This window comes from Cydia amplana, chromosome 19 (assembly GCF_948474715.1).
Source record: "Cydia amplana chromosome 19, ilCydAmpl1.1, whole genome shotgun sequence".
NCBI lineage: Eukaryota > Metazoa > Arthropoda > Insecta > Lepidoptera > Tortricidae > Cydia > Cydia amplana.
Genome location: NC_086087.1, coordinates 6727838 through 6746761, shown reverse-complemented (window position 1 = coordinate 6746761; position 18924 = coordinate 6727838). Strand labels below are relative to the sequence as shown.

Here is an 18924-nt window from a genome sequence, read left to right as displayed (position 1 = left end):
TAGGGGTGTAAGGCTGTCTAGGGGCCTAGTTAAAATGACAATCGTTGATGTTGACGTACGATATTGCCCCTATACCCCCTGGTTTTATTCTTATCTTTTGATATGTATATTATGAATATTATGATTTAAATTGATACGACACAAAAGTTGATAATATTGATATTATTAGATGATAATAGAGACAATAAATTAAGTATGTACGAAGCAAACATACATTAATTTTGTCAGTCAATTGGTCGCGTAAGGTTTATAGGTAAAAATAAGTTAGCAAATGCCTCTTGAATGTGTATTAGAAAGTAATCCAAAAACATGCCTTTTAATTTAATTACTTGACATTCAAGTATTAGAACTTCAAGATATTCACAAGAGACGACACGTACTAGATCCATTCTAGATACGTTATAGTTTAGATTTCAACTAGTTTTCTTTTGCAGCGCAATTCGGGCAACCAAAATCACTTTTACGATATATCGTGTTAGATATCTATTAGATGTGAATTAGATCTCTAAGTAATATCTTGTGGAAATCGTTCAAAAGTATCTCCAGAGTCGCGGAAATGTCAAATTTGACAGGTTAGATCTTAAACATATCGTTATCGTATCTTGGCGATGTCTAATAGATATCTATTACAAAATCCGAATCGGGCCCTTTGATTACTATTTCTGTGTATTTTTCATGCAAAATAAATTGTAATAGGACATGATAAATGAAACTTTGCAAAACTAAAAGAGGCTTTAGCAAAGTCAATTGTACCTATAGGTTTAGTTTAATATTTGTTTATTTAAACCATAATTACCTACCTAGATTTATTGTATTTTCTCAATGTAAGTTATCATAATATAGAGGTTATTTTTTAATCCTTAAATAAGCTTATCATGAGACATGATATATATATTAAGTATGTCAATTGATTTAGTATTATTCATAGTTGTATTTAGTTCATAAGTTATTTATTTGTCTTTTTACTGTATTTTTCAATGAAATAAACTTTTCTTTGGTGCTATTCATTGATGGAATAAATATAATGATGTGAACTTGTGTTTTTTTGAATGATATGACGGAATGATAATTCAACCATGGGGTTTCCAAGATAATTTTATCTGCACGATGTTTATTATCTGATCTACAACACACCTCATTAAGCTCATCACTAGTTTTATTGATTATTAATTATACTGTTGTCAGGGTTGCCAACTAGCTTGATTAGAATCTACATCAACTTATCACGATAGGTAATTTAATTCTGATTAGCAAGGTAAAAATTATTAAAATAATTTTCCTCCTATTTTCTTCAAATAACCTTTATGTAACCTCTAGTTAGAATAGGTACGGACGTGACGGCGTGATAACAACAGTGTCCGTCTGTTTTTATCGCGTTATGTTAAAACGTGACACGTATTTTATCATTTGGATAAAGCTATCCATAATACGCCAGTAGCAGAGATGGCAGCCATATCTGTACAGATGTAGTGCATAATTGGGGGTCCCGTTGTTTCCCATATAGTTTTAAGTCATAATGTATTGTTTGTCATATTATCATTAGTCATAAAACTGAAACCGTTAACATTTCAGGATTTTCGTTAGGTTATCCTATAGATAGGTTAGGTTAGGTTTGTTTTATGGCAATCCTAAAAAGTGACGCGTTTCTGAACCAAATGAATTATGACAAACGAAAATTCGGGCAAACAATGCATTATGGCTTAAAACTATTTGGGAAACAATAGAGACCCGCATAATTGATTGCCATCGCATTTCCTCGGAAACGTTCGTATTTGTCATGCTACTTCAAACAACCGAGACTGAAATAGCAAGACACGTTCGTACATGTCCGTGAGAATATGAAAAATAATTATGCACTACATCTATAGGGACCGTGCGCGTTGGAGCCGTTGGAGGGTCTGCCATCTTGTGGTCTGAATCGGAAACATATGTGCACATGTACATTGCCAAAGCAAGTGATACCATCTACCGTTCTCGTCGGTACGTTTCCTTGTGCATAGTAGGTTCTGCCATCTTGTGGGTTACATCGGAAGCATAAACGACACATTTATGCCTCGCGCCAAAAATCTGACGGCTCCTACATGCTGCCCCCTGTTCATGCACGGGGCCTTATAGTTGTTTGACAATGTGGGCTACAACATAGGATGAGCAGATGCTTTAAAAAGCCTATATGCGTACCGCAGAAGATTATAAACGGTATTGTACCTATCGCATTACCAGCCTCTTATCGCCGTACCTACCTAATATACTATACACCTAATATACCTAATATACTATATACCTTTATATACTAATATATAGCAGAACTGAAGGCGTGGGCCATGGAATGTAGCAGGCCTTATATTTTGTATTAGGGGGCATTGCATTAAAGCCCTTGTGCGTAAGTTCCGAAGAACTTATTGGTGTAAAGCTAGGATTTGATACAAACACTTCCAGTTTAAGTTGCATGTCGATTATAGGTATGTCATTGTATAATGTATACTCCCACAGCCAGGAAATTGATTTTCGAATGATTTAATGAACCAGCACCTGTATCATGGTCGCATTTTTATCACTTGTCATGTCATACGCCACTTTCGTACTTACACACTGTTTAGAAAGCGACAGCCATGGTGACAAATGATAAAGAGCTGCGGGCTCAGTACGGTTCCATTTTTATCGACTATCACTATGCCCGTCACTTTCGCACTTACATACTTGTTAGAACGTAACAGGCATGGTGATAAACGATAAAAATGCGACCGTGCTACTAGGGCTGACCACCTTAGCCCTACAGGTCAGATGACTATGGAGTGACATTACTTCGGTTAAGTTTTAGTTCCTGAAAGCGTTTACTATCATAAATATTTCATAATCTGTTAGTGTCTAGTAGCTAGGTAGACAATATCAAAATATAAACTATTATCATAAAAGAATGTTTTGTCGTCGAATCAGGTGTTCGCAAACAAACACGATCAATCTTCACCATCACTATCAGACAAGATCATTGTTGCTTACAACGATAAAAACTCATTATGCATCAGATAATTGATTTATTATTATTTATCTAAGACATAATTTTCATTCCTTATAATTTAATGGAGATTATAAATCTTTGTTTAATAGAAAAAACTGAATTCATCGACAAAAAACTTCTAATTAAACTTCGAACCAGCTCACAAAATTTCACGAGAATCGGATAATAATTGCGGATTGGGTATAAAGGAGAATATCAGGACATAGGACAGCATTTATGTCCACGCTGAAACGGAGACCTTCGCTAACACTCCAGTACTAATTAATTTTTCTCGCATTTTCCTGGCTATTTGCCACGGCTCATAGGCACTTTGGGTCCGCTTGGCAACTAATCCCAATTGGCGTAAGCATTCGTTTTGACAAAAGCGACTGCCATCTGACCTTAGCCTTACTTTAAAAACTAATTATTGAACGCAAATCGGTTTTGGCGAGGTGGTTTATGTCTAGCTCGCAAAAAAATACTTATGTAGGAACATTTTTTTATTATTTGTCATCGTTCCGCATGACTTCAGAAACTATCTTCTATCCTGTAGGTGCATGGACTTTTCCATGGCAACTTGTTTATCATTTCTTTCCATATCCAAATCCACTCCCACCGCCACCTCCGCCGCCGCCGCCGCCGCCCCCACCGCCCCCACCGCCTCCTCCATAGCCATACCCCCGGCCACCCCCATATCCACTTTGTCTACCATATCCACCCCCGCAACTGTTGATGTTTTGATTCCCTGTTTTCTTTCCACCACCGCCAAGTTTTAAACCGCGTTTTTCTCTAATTTTCTGATCTGAAATACCAAACAGTAGGTAGTTTAAAGAATGCAGTAGGTAATCTACCTACTGCATTTGTAGGTAATCTACCTATTGGTAATGCAGTAGGTATCCTTTAGAATGTCAGGTTCATCTTAATGTAGAAAATATATAAAGTCGAAACTAAGATGGGTTGAAGAAACCACTTTGAAAAACAGGTATCTGCACCAAAGAAACCTAATTTCAAAATTTAATGCTTTTATAAGTCTGAATGGGTTCAACTTTCGAGTCCATGTTCGCTAGTACCATAGAAAGTACTACAAGTTCATATTGAACATAAGAATAATAAAATATAAATATAACGATGGACCTTCTTTGGCGCAGGTAACTATTAACATGTCCATTGTCCATCCTGTAGGATATTTAGTTATGTACGTACCTACGGCAAATTAAAACATGGTTTGTATCAAAACTTTGGCTTACTTATATTATTAATAGCACCAATGAATATGGGAAAAGGCTCTGGTCAATATACCTACCTAATGTCCTGAACAGCTTACCCAAACAAGTATTAGAAACTTTAGAAAAATATCCTGATAAAGCAAAGAGTACACTTAAGAAAGCACTGATTAACATGAATTAATAAGATAATCATAATCATAATTCATAATCATAATTCTTTATTGCAACCATGGTATAACTAGTATTAACATGTACCTAAGCACTAACTAACTGTAACAAAGCAATGTAAGTTTACATATAATTAAGGCTAAACTTAGTTCAAATAATCTCCAAATATAGAGATTGTAACTGAGATTGATTGTACAACTAACCTGTTGATTGAAAATAAATTTCCTAACTCCTCTAAATATTGGTAACACAAAAGACAACATTGAACTTACGTACCTACTCAAAAAGATATACATTTAAAAATCTTAGTTTACAAACCTGAGTTTAGGGCAGCACTCTCGCAAAGACATATCATCAATGCAAACACCACAAGTAACACCGCCAGGAGCTTCATATTTGATAATAACTTCAGATGTGAGACCGTTCCACTTATATACGACTTTATATGTTAGCATCAGGGTATTTCCCTGGCTCTTGAATCTCTTGATTCTTATTTAATTGATAACTATGATTTGCTTTGGATTACTGTTAGGGTATTCATGTGTCACGAAGTCGCCCCTACCAAAATTTTTGTATAGTGTTGGTAAAGTCAGCAAAACTGTTAATAGTGGACCCTAACAAGACGGTGATAAATATGGTACCCAAGGGCTTTAGCACGGCTTAAAGAATACCCCTGCTTTGACTCACAAAATTTGTCTACAATGGAAGACAAGTCAATCACCTTCACCGAGATAATGCCTGGTGTCTCCAACTCTTCAGTTCTACCAATGTCTGGTTGCGTTCAGGCTGGACCCTAACAGTTTTGCTAGTTAACAGCTGACTGTACATGGGTGCAGTGCAAAATACCTGCAACTAGTCGAGCAAATATATCGATTCTTCCACATGTGCCATTGATTCCCAAGCAATATTACGCTCACTTTAAGACCGAGGCCACACTGGAGATTTGCGAGCGAGTTGAAAGCGAGGCGAGCGCGCAACGGTATCGCCTCGAGTTAAATATTTCTACTGGCAATATTATCGGAAACATTTCCGAGAATGCAGGCGTGTCTCACTCCGCGATTTCGTCGCTCTGCTACAGGTAGCTAAAAGTACATCCGTTCGGCCCCAATTTTGGGGAAAGCCATAAGCCGCGCGTGGCGCTGTCGCCACCTAGCGGCCATATCTGTGCTGATCGTAACAGACGCGTTTTGTTAGAGAGTGAGTCTTCTGTACTTAGAGTAAGACCAAAGAAAGTCTGCAGCGCTAGATTAAAAGTAGTTTTTAAAAATCAGTATGCGACAACACCACAGAAAATGGATTAAATAGTCTTGATACTTGTGAAATTTCTACCATATTTACCGTCTATGAAAAAATTAGGCTGTATGCACAGCTTAATTTTTATGGTAAAATAAATTTCATTCCAACAATAGATGTCACTATTAATATGTACCTAGACATATACTAATACTAGCTGTTGCCCGCGACTTCGTACGCGTGGATTTGTATATTGGTGGTTATAAATTCTACATTAGCTTAGAATATTATGCAGCAAAAGATAGCAGTAGGGACGGTTAATCATTTGTTAATTATTATACAACGTATGAGATTTGTCTTTCACAATCTGGCTACGAAGTTTCAAGCCCCTAACTGAATAAAATTGTTCTCGATAATCTCGATATAATCTCTCTCAACCCCCAGAAGATTTTCAAGTCCACTATTTAATAAAACCTACTACCTAACTACCTATTTACGAAGTTTGAAGTTCCTAGCTTTAAATAAAATTTGAACCCTCTACCAACTCTCAACCCCTGTTTAAACTTTTAGGGGATGAATTTTTTAAAACGCTAAAATTACTTTTCTTGTATTGTAATAATATGCCTTTATACAACGATTCAAGTCCCGCACTCCGATAAATATTTGGGTTCCATACAAATTTTCGACCCCCTTCACCACCTTGGGGGATGAATTATCAAAAACTCTGAAATTAGTTTTCTATTCTCTTAATAAAATACCTTTTTACGAAGCTTCAAGTTCCTAGCTTTAAATAAAATTATAACATATACAATCTTTCAACCCCTTTTTCACCACCTTAAATGTTGAATTTTGAAAAACGCTAACAATAGTTTTCTTCTCTTTTAATGAAATAACTTTTTACGAAGTTACAAATTCGTAGGTTAAAATAAAATGTAAACCCTATACAATCTTTCAACCCCTTTTTAACCCTTTTAAGGGATGAATTATTGAAAACGCTGAAATTACTTTTCTTGAGAATTAATAATATGGCTTTATACAAAGATTCAAGTCCCGCAATCTAAAAAATATTTGATCTCCATACAAACTTTCAACCCCTTTTTCACCAACTCGGGGGATGAATTTTTAAAAACACTGAAATTTGTTTTGTTGTTTTTTAATTTAATACCTTTTTGCGAAGTTTCAAGGTCTTAGCTTAAAATAAAATTTGCACCCCAAGACAAAGTTTCATCCCCTTTTTTACCCCCTTAGCGGTTGAATTTCCTAAAACGTCGCAATTACTTTTTTTTTAATCGGCTATTATGCCTTTCTAAGAAGTTTCAAAGCATTTGTAATGGATTCAAACTTTCAACCCCTTTTTAACCCTGTTAGGGGATGAATTTTCAAAAACGCTGAAATCACTTTTTCTGTCTTATAATAATATACCCATATACAAAGTTTAAAGTCACACACTCACAAAAATATTTGATCTCCATACAAACTTTCAACCCCTTTTTCACCACCTTGGGGGATGAATTATCGAAAACGCTGAAATTAGTTTTCTTATTTTTTTATATAATACATTTTTACAGAGTTTCAAATTCCCAGCTTAAAATAAATCTTGAACCCCATACAACCTTTCATCCCCTTTTTAACCCTTTTAAGGGATGAATTTTTAAAAACGCTGAAATTACTTTTCTTCAGTTTTAATAATATGGCTTTATACAAAGACTCAAGTCCCGCACTCTCAATAATATTTGATCTCCGTACAAACTTTCAACCCCTTTTTCACCACCTCGGGGGATGAATTTTTAAAAACGCTGAAATTGGTTTTCTTGTTTTTTAATTTAATACCTTTTTGCAAAGTTTCAAGGTCCTAGCTTAAAATAAAATTTGCACCCCAAGACAAAGTTTCATCCCATTTTTTACCCCCTTAGGGGTTGAATTTTCTATACTTTTTTTTGTAATCGGCTATTATGCCTTTCTAAGAAGTTTCAAAGCATTTGTAATGGATTCAAACTTTCAACCCCTTTTTAACCCTGTTAGGGGATGAATTTTCAAAAACGCTGAAATTACTTTTCCTGTCTTATAATAATATACCCATATACAAAGTTTAAAGTCACACACTCACAAAAATATTTGATCTCCATACAAACTTTCAACCCCTTTTTCACCACCTTGGGGGATGAATTTTCGAAAACGCTGAAAATAGTTTTCTTGTTTTTTAATATAATACATTTTCACAAAGTTTCAAATTTCTATCTTAAACTAAAACTTGAACCCCATACAACCTTTCATCCCCTTTTTAACCCCCTTAGGGGTTGAATTTTTCAAAATCGCTTCTTACCTCTTGTACACTTTACAAATGCAACCTAGTGTGCAAAATTCAACTTTCTAGCTTTTGTAGTTTCGGCTCTGCGTTGATGAATCAGTCAGTCAGTCAGTCAGTCAGTCAGTCAGTCAGTCAGTCAGTCAGGACACTTGCATTTATATATATAGATTGATAAATAATATTGGGAGAATGTGACATTTGGCTTCATCAAAATTAATAAGCTTTTGTAATATCCGCGACGGCGGTAAATAGGTACAGAGGGCCTACCGCGAACACCGAAGTTCTCAATATGCGGGCATCTTTCTCTTTTACTCCCATTAAGGCGTAATTAGATTGACAGAGAAACTGCCCGCAATTTGCGAACTAAAGTTTTCGGAAAACGAAATAAACCATTAAAACAATAAACATATTATTAAAAATAAATCGTAGCTTTAACTAGTAGGTACCCATGACGTGAGCATAAGCATAGAGGTTGTGAGTTCGAGCTCAAACGTAATCCAAACGTCATGTAAGGGAATTCAAACAGTCCGAAAGGGGTCGTTATGGCGGTCTTTGGGATGTCCTCTTCGCTGACAGGGATTTGATTATATGCCTTAACGAGATCTAGTTTAGAAAAAATGGTGCAGCCTGATATGCCCTGAGCAAAATCATGAATATGACGTATTGGGTATTTATCGGGTATGGTCCGCGCATTCAACATACGGTAATCCCCACAAGGGCGCCATCCTTTTTTGGCGCTAGATGTAGAGGTGATGCCCAAGGACTTTTTGATGGCCTAGTTGTTCCGTCTTTAAGCATTGCTTCGAACTCTTTTTTGGCAATTATCAATTTATCAGGGGCTAGGCGACGTGGAGATGAGGAGACAGGTGGTCCAGGAATGGTCTTGATATAATGGACGGTGTTATGTTTGGCTTGACTTTGGACACCAGCGGGATGGGTTATCTCGGGGTACTCTTTTAACAAGTTGTGCCATTTTGAATCGCCAGTCATTATTTTAACGGAAAATATCTTGTCCGACGAGGGTGCGACTGTGCCTGTTGCGAAAATGGTAGTGGTAGCATCGACCAATCGTTTTTGTCGGATGTAAACCATAAGGTTGTAGTGTCCTAGAAAGTCGGCTCCGATAATCGCTTTACTAACATCGGCAACGATAAAACGCCAGGGATATTCGCGGCGTAGGCCCAGGTCTAGAATTAGGTGTGCGTAGCCAAAGGTGTCAATGGGGGAACCGTTAGCGGCGGACAGCTGGTAATTTGTTTTAGAGCGGCGCTGTTTTAGCAATGAGTGCGGGAAGACACAGAGATCACTGCCCGTGTCGATGAGAAACTGCATCTTGGTATTGCGCTCAGTTACAAACAGGCGACCTGAAGTGACAATCGTCCGTCGCCATTACTGACTGCCCGGCAAGTTTTCCGACGGAAAATCACATGGCTTGTCACATCTTGTTGCATTTTTGCCGAACTTGGCATGAAACCAACATACGGGAAATCTTTGATAATTCGATGATGAACGCTTGACGGACTTGCTGCGTTGACGGCGTGTTGACCCGGAACGATACGGTGAGCGAGATCTATTTAAGTTGGTTTTCAAACTTTCCATTTGCTTTCTTAGTTCTGCGATTTCGGTTTTTAGTTCACCTAGGGCAGAGCCAGGAAATTCTGATGACATGGACGCAACTTGTGGAGTTGAAGGTGCGATGTCTTGGACTTTGTCAGCTAAGTCTGCTAGTACGTCGAGGGAGGCGTCAGGTTGCACAGCGATAACCGTTTGAATGTTGTTGGGCAGGCGTGACCTCCAGATTGACAGCAATAGGTCTTCAGACAGCGTTGGCCCACCTAGGCCTCTGAGATGTCTGAGGAACTGCGATGGTTTGCGGTCTCCAAGTTCCTCATGCATCAGCAGTTGTTTCACCTTCTTATCTTTCGAATCCGAGAGTCGTTTGATTAGTTCTTCTTTTAGTTTTTTATATTTATTTTCGGCGGGTGGTGAAACAATCAAATCTTTGACGTCTTTGCAGTGTTGCTGATCTAGGTGACTGATCACGTAGTTGAATTTGGTCTGGTCGGCCGTAATATTCGACAGGCTAAATTGCCCTTCTATCTGAGCAAACCATATCTCGGGCTCCTCCGGCCAAAATGGTGGAACTTTGACGCTTACGCGATATACTTCGGGAGCGGGTGTAGTGGGGACCGGCTCTCCAAATGTTGCAGTTTGCTCGGGCATGGTGCCTTCAGCCGGTGCTTTCGTTGTGTCGTCGGTCATTTTCTGCGAGGTTTAATTTTTTTGCTTCGTGTTCGGCGGGGTCACCAGTGTGGAATGCAGTGCCCGACTATAATCTTCTTAACAGATGAAATGAAAGTCTTGATGTGAACACCAAATGGTATAATTCGGAACACAATAAATATTAAATTCAACGGCTAAGCAAAATAAATCGACATGTTTTTCATTGACGTGCCGAGAAGATGACATAGAGCATCGTGCAGGCATGCGCGAGTGTGCGCGCATCCGTACCCGCCACAACCCGGCTAGTACCAATGAGTTTCACGAAATGTTACAGGAAGTTCATAAGTATGCCTATACCTATTAGGTGTGTTCAATTTGCTGTGAAACCTTAGTCTAAACCAATATTATATTATCTAAGTAGGTACATATGGTGAAGTATTAAGATGTTTCATTCCACTTACCCGTCATCAACTCCAAATTTTGTAAACATTGTCGTTTTTCAGCTTGAATCGCCTCGTGCTGACTTTGTACAAGTGTAAAATTATTGTCATGTGGAAAAGTAACTCCCGCACGCCGGTTTTGTAAGGTTTCACCATGTTTATTCCGTTCATCACAAAACACAACGAATATTTAAACGATTTTGACAAACACATACCATAGTGCATGACGTTTACTGACTGTTAAAAAACATTGCCATATGTAGTTTTTTAATTCGCTGTCAAATTATTGCGCTGCAGACTTTCTTTGGTTTGACTCTAGTACTATTATTTATTCTGTGGAATTGGGCAGTGGAATTCTTGCTACAGAAATATGGAATGTACTTAGGATGAATAATAAACAAATCAAATTATAGATAATAATATGCTGGTTCGATTCACGGAATCCTGCAGTACAGCTGTGAGCTTCATGTGGTTTTTTGTCTGTATTTACGTCATGTCTTAATAGGTAGGTAATAAAGTCCCTACTTATAATAATTTGTTTTGTCTTAAGTAGAATTATGTAAACTACCTAAATAAATTGGAATAATATGCATCAATACTTATTATATTTTAAGTATGTATTTGTGTGTGAAGCATATATGTTGTTAGATTTTATATTATGGTCGTAACGAAACGGTCAAGTCAAAACATGCGACTATATGTATAAGGTGTAGAATTTGTGAAGTTAGGGCTTGTAGAGTTTGAGCGTGTAGAGAGTAGTAGTTATATATGGGTTGAGGAATTCGAGGGCTGGGCGGTCAAACCCGATAAATCAAGATATTTTATTATTCAAATAAGAATTCTATGTATTCTATAGTTCTAATTTCAAAAACTTATCGGGTTTGACCACCTTCGAATTAAGGGGATTCCTGAACTCTTACAGTATTTTAAGCATACTCAATTACTCATAGCGATTTTTTTGTTTTTATCCAGAAACCAAGAATTTGCATTTAAATAGTGCTATTTGGTGAAATGGAACTGCCCATGAAGACCAGAATGGAACTCCTCCACGACAAAAGATATTTGAAAGTCTTGAGGGGTTGGCCGGTCGAAGTATTTAGCAGATGGCGCCATCATAGCTTGCCCTGTCAATCCCTAGAATTGTATCAAACGTTTGTTTTTTTTAATGGCCTTGATGCCAAGTGCCAACCCTTTAAACCAAATTTCATAGAAAAAGGGGCAAGCTATGATGGCGCCATCTATGCAAACCTTTGACAGTTGCCAACCCCATTATAGATCGAAGTCGGTTTTTAGGGTTCCGTAGCCAAATGGCAAAAAACGGAACCCTTATGGATTTGTCATGTCTGTCTGTCTGTCTGTCTGTACGTCCGTCTGTCCGTCTGTCTGTCCGTCCGTATGTCACAGCCACTTTTTTCCGAAACTATAAGAACTATACTGTTGAAACTTGGTAAGTAGATGTATTCTGTGAACTGCATTAAGATTTTCACACAAAAATAGAAAAAAAAAAAAACAATAAATTTTGGGGGTTCCCCATACTTAGAACTGAAACTCAAAAATGTTTTTTTCATCAAACCCATACGTGTGGGGATAGATACCCCACACGTATGGGTTTGATGAATGGGATAGGTCTTCAAAAATGATATTGAGGTTTCTAATATCATTTTTTTCTAAACTGAATAGTTTGCGCGAGAGACACTTCCAAAGTGGTAAAATGTGTGTGTCCCCCCCCCTGTAACTTCTAAAATAAAAGAATGATAAAACTAAAAAAAATATATGATATACATTACCATACAAACTTCCACCGAAAATTGGTTTGAACGAGATCTAGTAAGTATTTTTTTTTATACGTCATAAATCCCCTAAATACGGAACCCTTCATGGGCGAGTCCGACTCGCATTTGGCCGCTTTTTTTTAATGGTCATGCTACTTTAGTCAGTCTCAGTACAAAAAGTTTTGACGCTGACCGAAGTAGAATGATATGCCGTTAATGCGTAGCATGAACGATGGGAAAGGATTATTCAGTACATCTGTACTTACCTATTACATATTTTAAAAAGGTCACTCACGTGAAGCTCCTTGTTATGGAGCGAGCGAGCGTTTAAGGCGCTAGACGCTGTTTTTGGCCGAAAACTCTAACATTCTAGAGTCTATATCTTCTTAACGGTTCAACAAAAAAATATGAAAAAAAATATATATGATTTTACGTTTTATGTACAACATTTCTAACGTTTGACTTGTTCCCTATGACTTATAGTTTTTCCAAAAAAGGAACATTACGACAGGCCGTTTTGCGACTAACTTTGCCTATTTCTAGTAAACGGTTTATTCGATTAAAGTTATTTTTAGACTAGAATAATTGTTTTAACAGATACTACAAATGCAACGTAGAATAATGTTAATAAATATTTTTTTTTTAAGAAATCTAATATTTTTCAACATTTTGTGCGTATGTAGCTCGAAAAAGGCGTGGCCGGCAGTCGTGTGCTAGCTTTGAGACGAGGAGGCTGTGTCGCTCGTCGCTCCGTGCCTTCCTTGTATTCTGCATGCTTGTTCTGAGCCGAGGTGCTATAAAATTGGAGTTATTGTGGCCAAAGATTAAATAACTGCAGAATGTTGATTTGGTTGTGACGCGCTTTAGCGCGCGCAACACGGTGTTTCGCAGCCTATTATTACGAACGTAATGACAATATTTCCACTTATGTTTGAGAAAGCTTCATTTGAAATATATAAAAAATGTTTTCGAACATGCGCCGACATATTGCCATTAAAATTTAACGTTTTTAATAAAGTTCAATTTCTAAAAAAATTGATCAACATTGGCAATTTATGTTGTAGGTATATACTATATAGTTTGATTCAGAAACCATTACATTTTTAGGATTGTTACCCATTAAAATGATGTTAGTTTATTAAATAAATCTGGGGGCACGGCAGTGCCCCCGCCAAGTCGAGCAAAAAAAGAGGCACGGCCGTACCATCCTTTTCTCGAAGCGATTCAGGCCATTTTCGACGTCCTGTAATTTTGTGCTGGCTGAAGCTAAAACCCTGAATTTTCAGTAATATATAGGGCTAAACATGCTTAAGATATATTCTCAAAAACATTCAATTTGAACTAGTAGTTTAAGAATTATTGTACGTCAAAGTTCCTTATTTTCGACACTGACACACTCCCTCACCTACGATCATCATAATTCTAAGGTACTTCTAGTATATCCACAAGCTTCAAATTTTAAACATAAGTAGTTTTCAGCTTATCAAGCCATAGAAAACCTAAAAATATTGCAATATCAGTCACGTTTTAAAGATCTAAGAACTGCATAAGTAAGTTTGTAATCCCATATAAATATTTGCTATTACAAAGTTACTGTTGCAGTTCCTACAAATAGTAGGTAGTAAAGTAAAGGTACACTACGATGTACGATGTGAGTATGAATGAAGACGTGTTTCTTTATGATATGTGTATACATAGTATGAGTACCCGAAAAGAAGGACTGCCTACAAAAAGAGATGAGATCTCATCAAAAACATTACATGTAAAAAGGTGCAAGTTTCGCAACGCTTCTACTACAAAAAAGTTTTGAGATGTAATGTGAAACCAAGTCCGTTATTTTAATCAGTGCCAGGGGGTGTTAAAACTGTATCAAATATATATCTTTAATTTGTAATGCATATAATGACTTGGCAATCGCACATAATGCTTTACTCGTGGTGCGTAACGGGATGGGTAAGTAATATATAATAATAATATAATTTTATACGGCGTTTTAAACAGGACGCGAGTCGTATTAACCGTGAAATGTAATTTACGACCTCCACTAAATGCATTATCTACTCATACTCAAACAACAAAATATCTGCAAACAAAATGTATACGAGTATAGCGCCAACTGCACGCCTCTGGGCTGTATCTTATTCTTTGAACCTCGTGGCGGTGCAGCGATACAAAATTCACGTACGATCGCAGCGAGCGGGGTAAGCGGGTGGTGCGGGTACAGAGCGCTTAGCTCCGCCCTGACGCTCAAGGGCATTGGGCCTTCCAATCGTCTTAAACTAAAGAGTAGTATAATATGTTTAGACTTAAATGTGAGTGACCCTTTTTAACATTTTTAACACTGAAAAACGTATAGTAATTAAAATAACAATTTATGGTTTATATGATTTAATTATTATTATTTACAGTTTCTTAATACTAATGTAGGACCACACTTTGTTTTGTAGCGATCGATAGGAGATTCATCAGTGGCTGATTACATAAGATACTAAAGGCTCATTTAGGTTACATCCAATATAGCCGACCCATCGAATACTGCAATGTAATGAAAATGCGTAATGAGAATGCGTAATTCATGTTTTAGGGGCATAGGTAGGGTTTGCAATCCGGATCCGGAATGTATGAAATTATCCGGATCTGGATTCGGATCCGCGGATCTTCCCATACATTTCGGATCCGTCGTGCAAACCCTAGGCATAGGACACTGATTCGCACTTCGGAACGACGTCCGATGCTACGATTTTTTTTTTGTACTGTAGCATCTCGATTTGTATGTAAAAATCGCACGATATAACATATTGGCTCCGTCTCTCCGTGCAAAGGTGCGAATCGCACGACGATTCGTGCTTTCGGACGAACATGCGGTGCTCACAAGGTATGCCATACCGAGCTCCACAGTAACGTACTTACGGATTTTGTACGTAGACGCGATCCGTCGCGCATCGCAGCTTCGGACGAAGATTTGATTTAATTTTTTTATTTCATTTATTTGGGGCATCAACAGCAAAACGAAAAGTGCATGATACATACATAGCACACTGAACAGAACACAAAGCCAATAACAGATGTCCACAAAAATAGAGCTAACATGCAGTAACAAGTGCCAACGATATAAAAATCTTTAAGAAAAAGGAAAGGATGAAAAAATACATTTTATACAAAGTATGGGCTTGCGTGACGAAGAAAATTGTAAGATACGAAGGAAATCGCACCAACCGGACCGTCGTCGCCGCACGTGAATTTGTCGCTTCGCACGACATGCGACGGCAGTCTGCTATGTCCCTTAAGGAGCACGTTAACATTTCCGTGGATGTAGTTGGACGGGGTAACCGTTGACGGAGGCGACCGACACGGCCAGCACGAGACGCATGTTTTTTTTTTTTTTTTTTTTTTTTTTTAATACACAAAAGGTACATGCTCACAAACAAAATTTATGATGTCGCCAAACTGTAACCAGTTTGTTGGCGAATAAAGCGCTCACTTAACTAATCGAATCATGCACCTAAACAAAACAATTAGTACAAAACAATAGCCTTTAAACAATAGGTAATCCTTATTATAATCTAAAAACTAACATGCACACATATGCTTAACAAGTTAAATAGGTATCACAATTTCCAAAATTTTATGTCCTAATTTTATGTCCTCGTATGACTCCGGAGACGTCAGACGGAACTCACGCAACACCTTCACATAGTCTTAAGGAACATGTTAACGTTTCCGTGGATGTAGCTGTACGGGGTAGCCGTTGACGGAGGCGACGGACACGGCCAGCACGAGACGCATGTCCTCGTACGACTCCGAAGACGTCAGACGGAACTCACGCAACACCTTCACATAGTCTTAAGGAACATGTTAACGTTTCCGTGGATGTAGCTGTACGGGGTAGCCGTTGACGGAGGCGACGGACACGGCCAGCACGAGACGCATGTCCTCGTACGACTCTGGAGACGTCAGACGGAACTCACGCAACACTTTCACGCACATGGTCTTCACTAGTTTGGTGCCGAAGTATCTCCCTGAAAATATTCCATTGATATGATCTCTGCACACATACTAACATGCCAATTCGAACGTATATTGACATCAGAATGATATTGATTCATGTTATTCAATTACCGTGCAATTCGCTCGTAGGTACCTACTTGTCTGTACCTTCATGTATTGGCGCGGGCGAAACGCATGATAACCCAATACGAACTTACAATTAGTGTTAAAATGATGACATTTTGTTATCATTCGCCCGTGCGTCTCGCTCACGCCAATAAGTACATGTACGAACAAGTAAAAATAAATGCACGTACGAATGATAACAACGGATGACAACGAAATGTGTGTAAATTCGGACTGGCCTCCAGATTTATCGAAACTGACACTATAGTTTGTCAAAGGACTGTCTCATTTCAAACATAGACAGAGAGAATCATACTATCTTTGTCTTACACTAGTATTAGTACCCAAAAGAAAAGGATGAGTATAGTTTTCCTGGTTCTTACTGACTGTCAAATTGGTTTGACCAACTATAACTTTTTTTTCGCATGTTGCTTAGAAATAAAACACAAAATCGTTTACCCATGCAATCCATTGGTCCCAAACTGAACGGGATGTAGCAGCTACCGCGCCGCAGCTGCGCTTGTTCGGGGCTAAACCGGTCCGGGTCGAAGCTGTTCGGATTGGTCCAGTACCGCTTGTCCCGGTGCATGTGGAAGATTGGGATGACGAGCGAGCAGCCCGCCGGTAATGTTGCGTTACCTAAAACAGACCAGCTATCGTGGTCGCATTTTTATCACTTGTCATGCCATGCGTCACTTTCGCACATACATATTTGTTAGAACGTGTCAGCCATGGTGACAAATGATAAAGAGCCGGCCATCTTAGCCCTACAGGGTAGGTTTTGTAGAATTGAACAAACAGTTTGCAATTTGCATCAAATCAAATCTACATGCACGATCACATCAAAAAACAAGTGTTAAGACACTGATTTTAATCTAAATGGATACAGATGCAACGCTACCCAATTTACTTGTGACACACTTTCAAAGGTTTAACGTTTCATTATTTTGAAATTACATAAAGGTATTATACTTATTTTTTGACACCTAGCCATATTACGCGAAATGAATATATTAGGCTATACTGAGCGACTTATACTATGGGATCAACTAACTACGATACCGGGAAAAAAATGGTTGTTTCAATGTCAATGTTTTCTGTGGGATATATCCAACATTATATAGCCAACATATGTATATTCATCGCGCCAAATATATTCTCGTTCAAAAATACCCCTTTTTTGAACCTAAATAACTATAGCACTTGTAATATACAATACAGATAGTTAGACCGTAGAAAACCTAAGAAGACGCTTTCGTCTTCTTAGTTTGTCCAAACTCGTTGCGCTGGTGGCCTAGCGGTAAGAGCGTGCGACTTGCAATCCGGAGGTCGCGGGTTCGAACCCCGGCTCGTACCAATGAGTTTTTCGGAACTTATGTACGAAATATCATTTGATATTTACCAGTCGCTTTTCTGTGAAGGAAAACATCGTGAGGAAACCGGACTAATCCCAATACGGGCTAGTTTACCCTCTGGGTTGGAAGGTCAGATGGCAGTCGCTTTCGTAAAAACTAGTGCCCACGCCAATTACTGGGATTAGTTGCCAAGTGGACCCCATGCTCTCATGAGCCGTGGCAAAATCGGGACAACGCGAGGAAGATGACGAGTTTGTCCAAACTCGTTAGTTTGTCGAAATACCCTGGCAGGTTAAAAGGTTAATGCGGAAAATAAAGTCCGTCTGAGCGAACTCTGCACCGACAGAACAAATTGTAAGAGTGTCATTATAATCAACATGATTTCACAGATTTTTTTTGTTAGAGGTTATCTTGGTCCGAGTCTGGATACGTACTTATTTGAATATCGTCAGAGATGGTCCTCTGCAGCATCACTCCGATAGGGAAGAGCCGCAGGACCTCCTTGAACGCCATGTCTAGGTACGGCATCTGCTTGATGTCGTCATCAGTGACGTCTCTGTCGCTGTCGCCGTACACGCTTTTTATTTCGGCGTACACTTTTTCCTGTTTAAAATTACAAATAGCCTGTTTAAAATAAATAATAAATATTTAAACATCTAAATAAGGCCCCCGCGGTATTGTGCTAAAGATGCTGGCAGCATTCCTTCGCTGAATGGCAATACTTATGCGCTGTGAGAGAAAGCTGCCAGCTCTCTTGTCACCGGTTGTATCGATGAGCTTTTTGCATAGTTCTTTAGTTTTTAATTTTAGATTGTAATTGTATCTATTGTTGCATGAATACAATTTATCTTATACCTTTAAACGAGCAACTCTTGTATTTATTAAAAGAGCTTTATATGCTAAGTATATATACCTATATAAATATAATTACAATTGAAAAATACACAGTGAAACGGATCTGACAGTTAATCTAGATGATAGTCGAGATGCTGCACTTTCAGTGGTTGAATTGACCTACTTTACGCTACCGCTTGAGAATAAACATTCATCTCGCTTAAATATTAAGTATTATATTTAAATATTACTATATT

The 18924-nt window shown here is 38.1% G+C and overlaps 3 protein-coding genes across 3 annotated transcripts in view; all 3 read right to left on the bottom strand.

Moving 5' to 3' along the window:
• Positions 1-8623: 8623 nt before the first annotated feature.
• LOC134657137 (uncharacterized) lies at positions 8624-9262 on the bottom strand. The gene has a single exon (XM_063512688.1). It carries the CDS (start codon positions 9260-9262, stop codon positions 8624-8626), a length of 639 nt encoding a protein of 212 aa, XP_063368758.1.
• A 57-nt stretch (positions 9263-9319) lies between these two features.
• On the bottom strand, positions 9320-10192 carry LOC134657136 (uncharacterized). Its single transcript, XM_063512687.1, has one exon. It carries the CDS (start codon positions 10190-10192, stop codon positions 9320-9322), a length of 873 nt encoding a protein of 290 aa, XP_063368757.1.
• A 6019-nt stretch (positions 10193-16211) lies between these two features.
• The window catches only part of LOC134657135 (uncharacterized), an 86657-nt gene continuing 83944 nt past the window's right edge, over positions 16212-18924 (bottom strand). The window contains exon 21 of the mRNA XM_063512686.1: positions 16212-16384. Coding sequence (XP_063368756.1) covers positions 16221-16384 — 164 coding nt within the window. The 3' untranslated portion in view covers positions 16212-16220. The remainder of the gene's footprint in view (positions 16385-18924) is intronic.

Bases quoted from the DNA above. Each gene is read 5' to 3' on its own strand.
- LOC134657137 (XM_063512688.1), bottom strand. From the start codon at position 9,262: ATGCAGTTTCTCATCGACACGGGCAGTGATCTCTGTGTCTTCCCGCAC.
- LOC134657136 (XM_063512687.1), bottom strand. From the start codon at position 10,192: ATGACCGACGACACAACGAAAGCACCGGCTGAAGGCACCATGCCCGAG.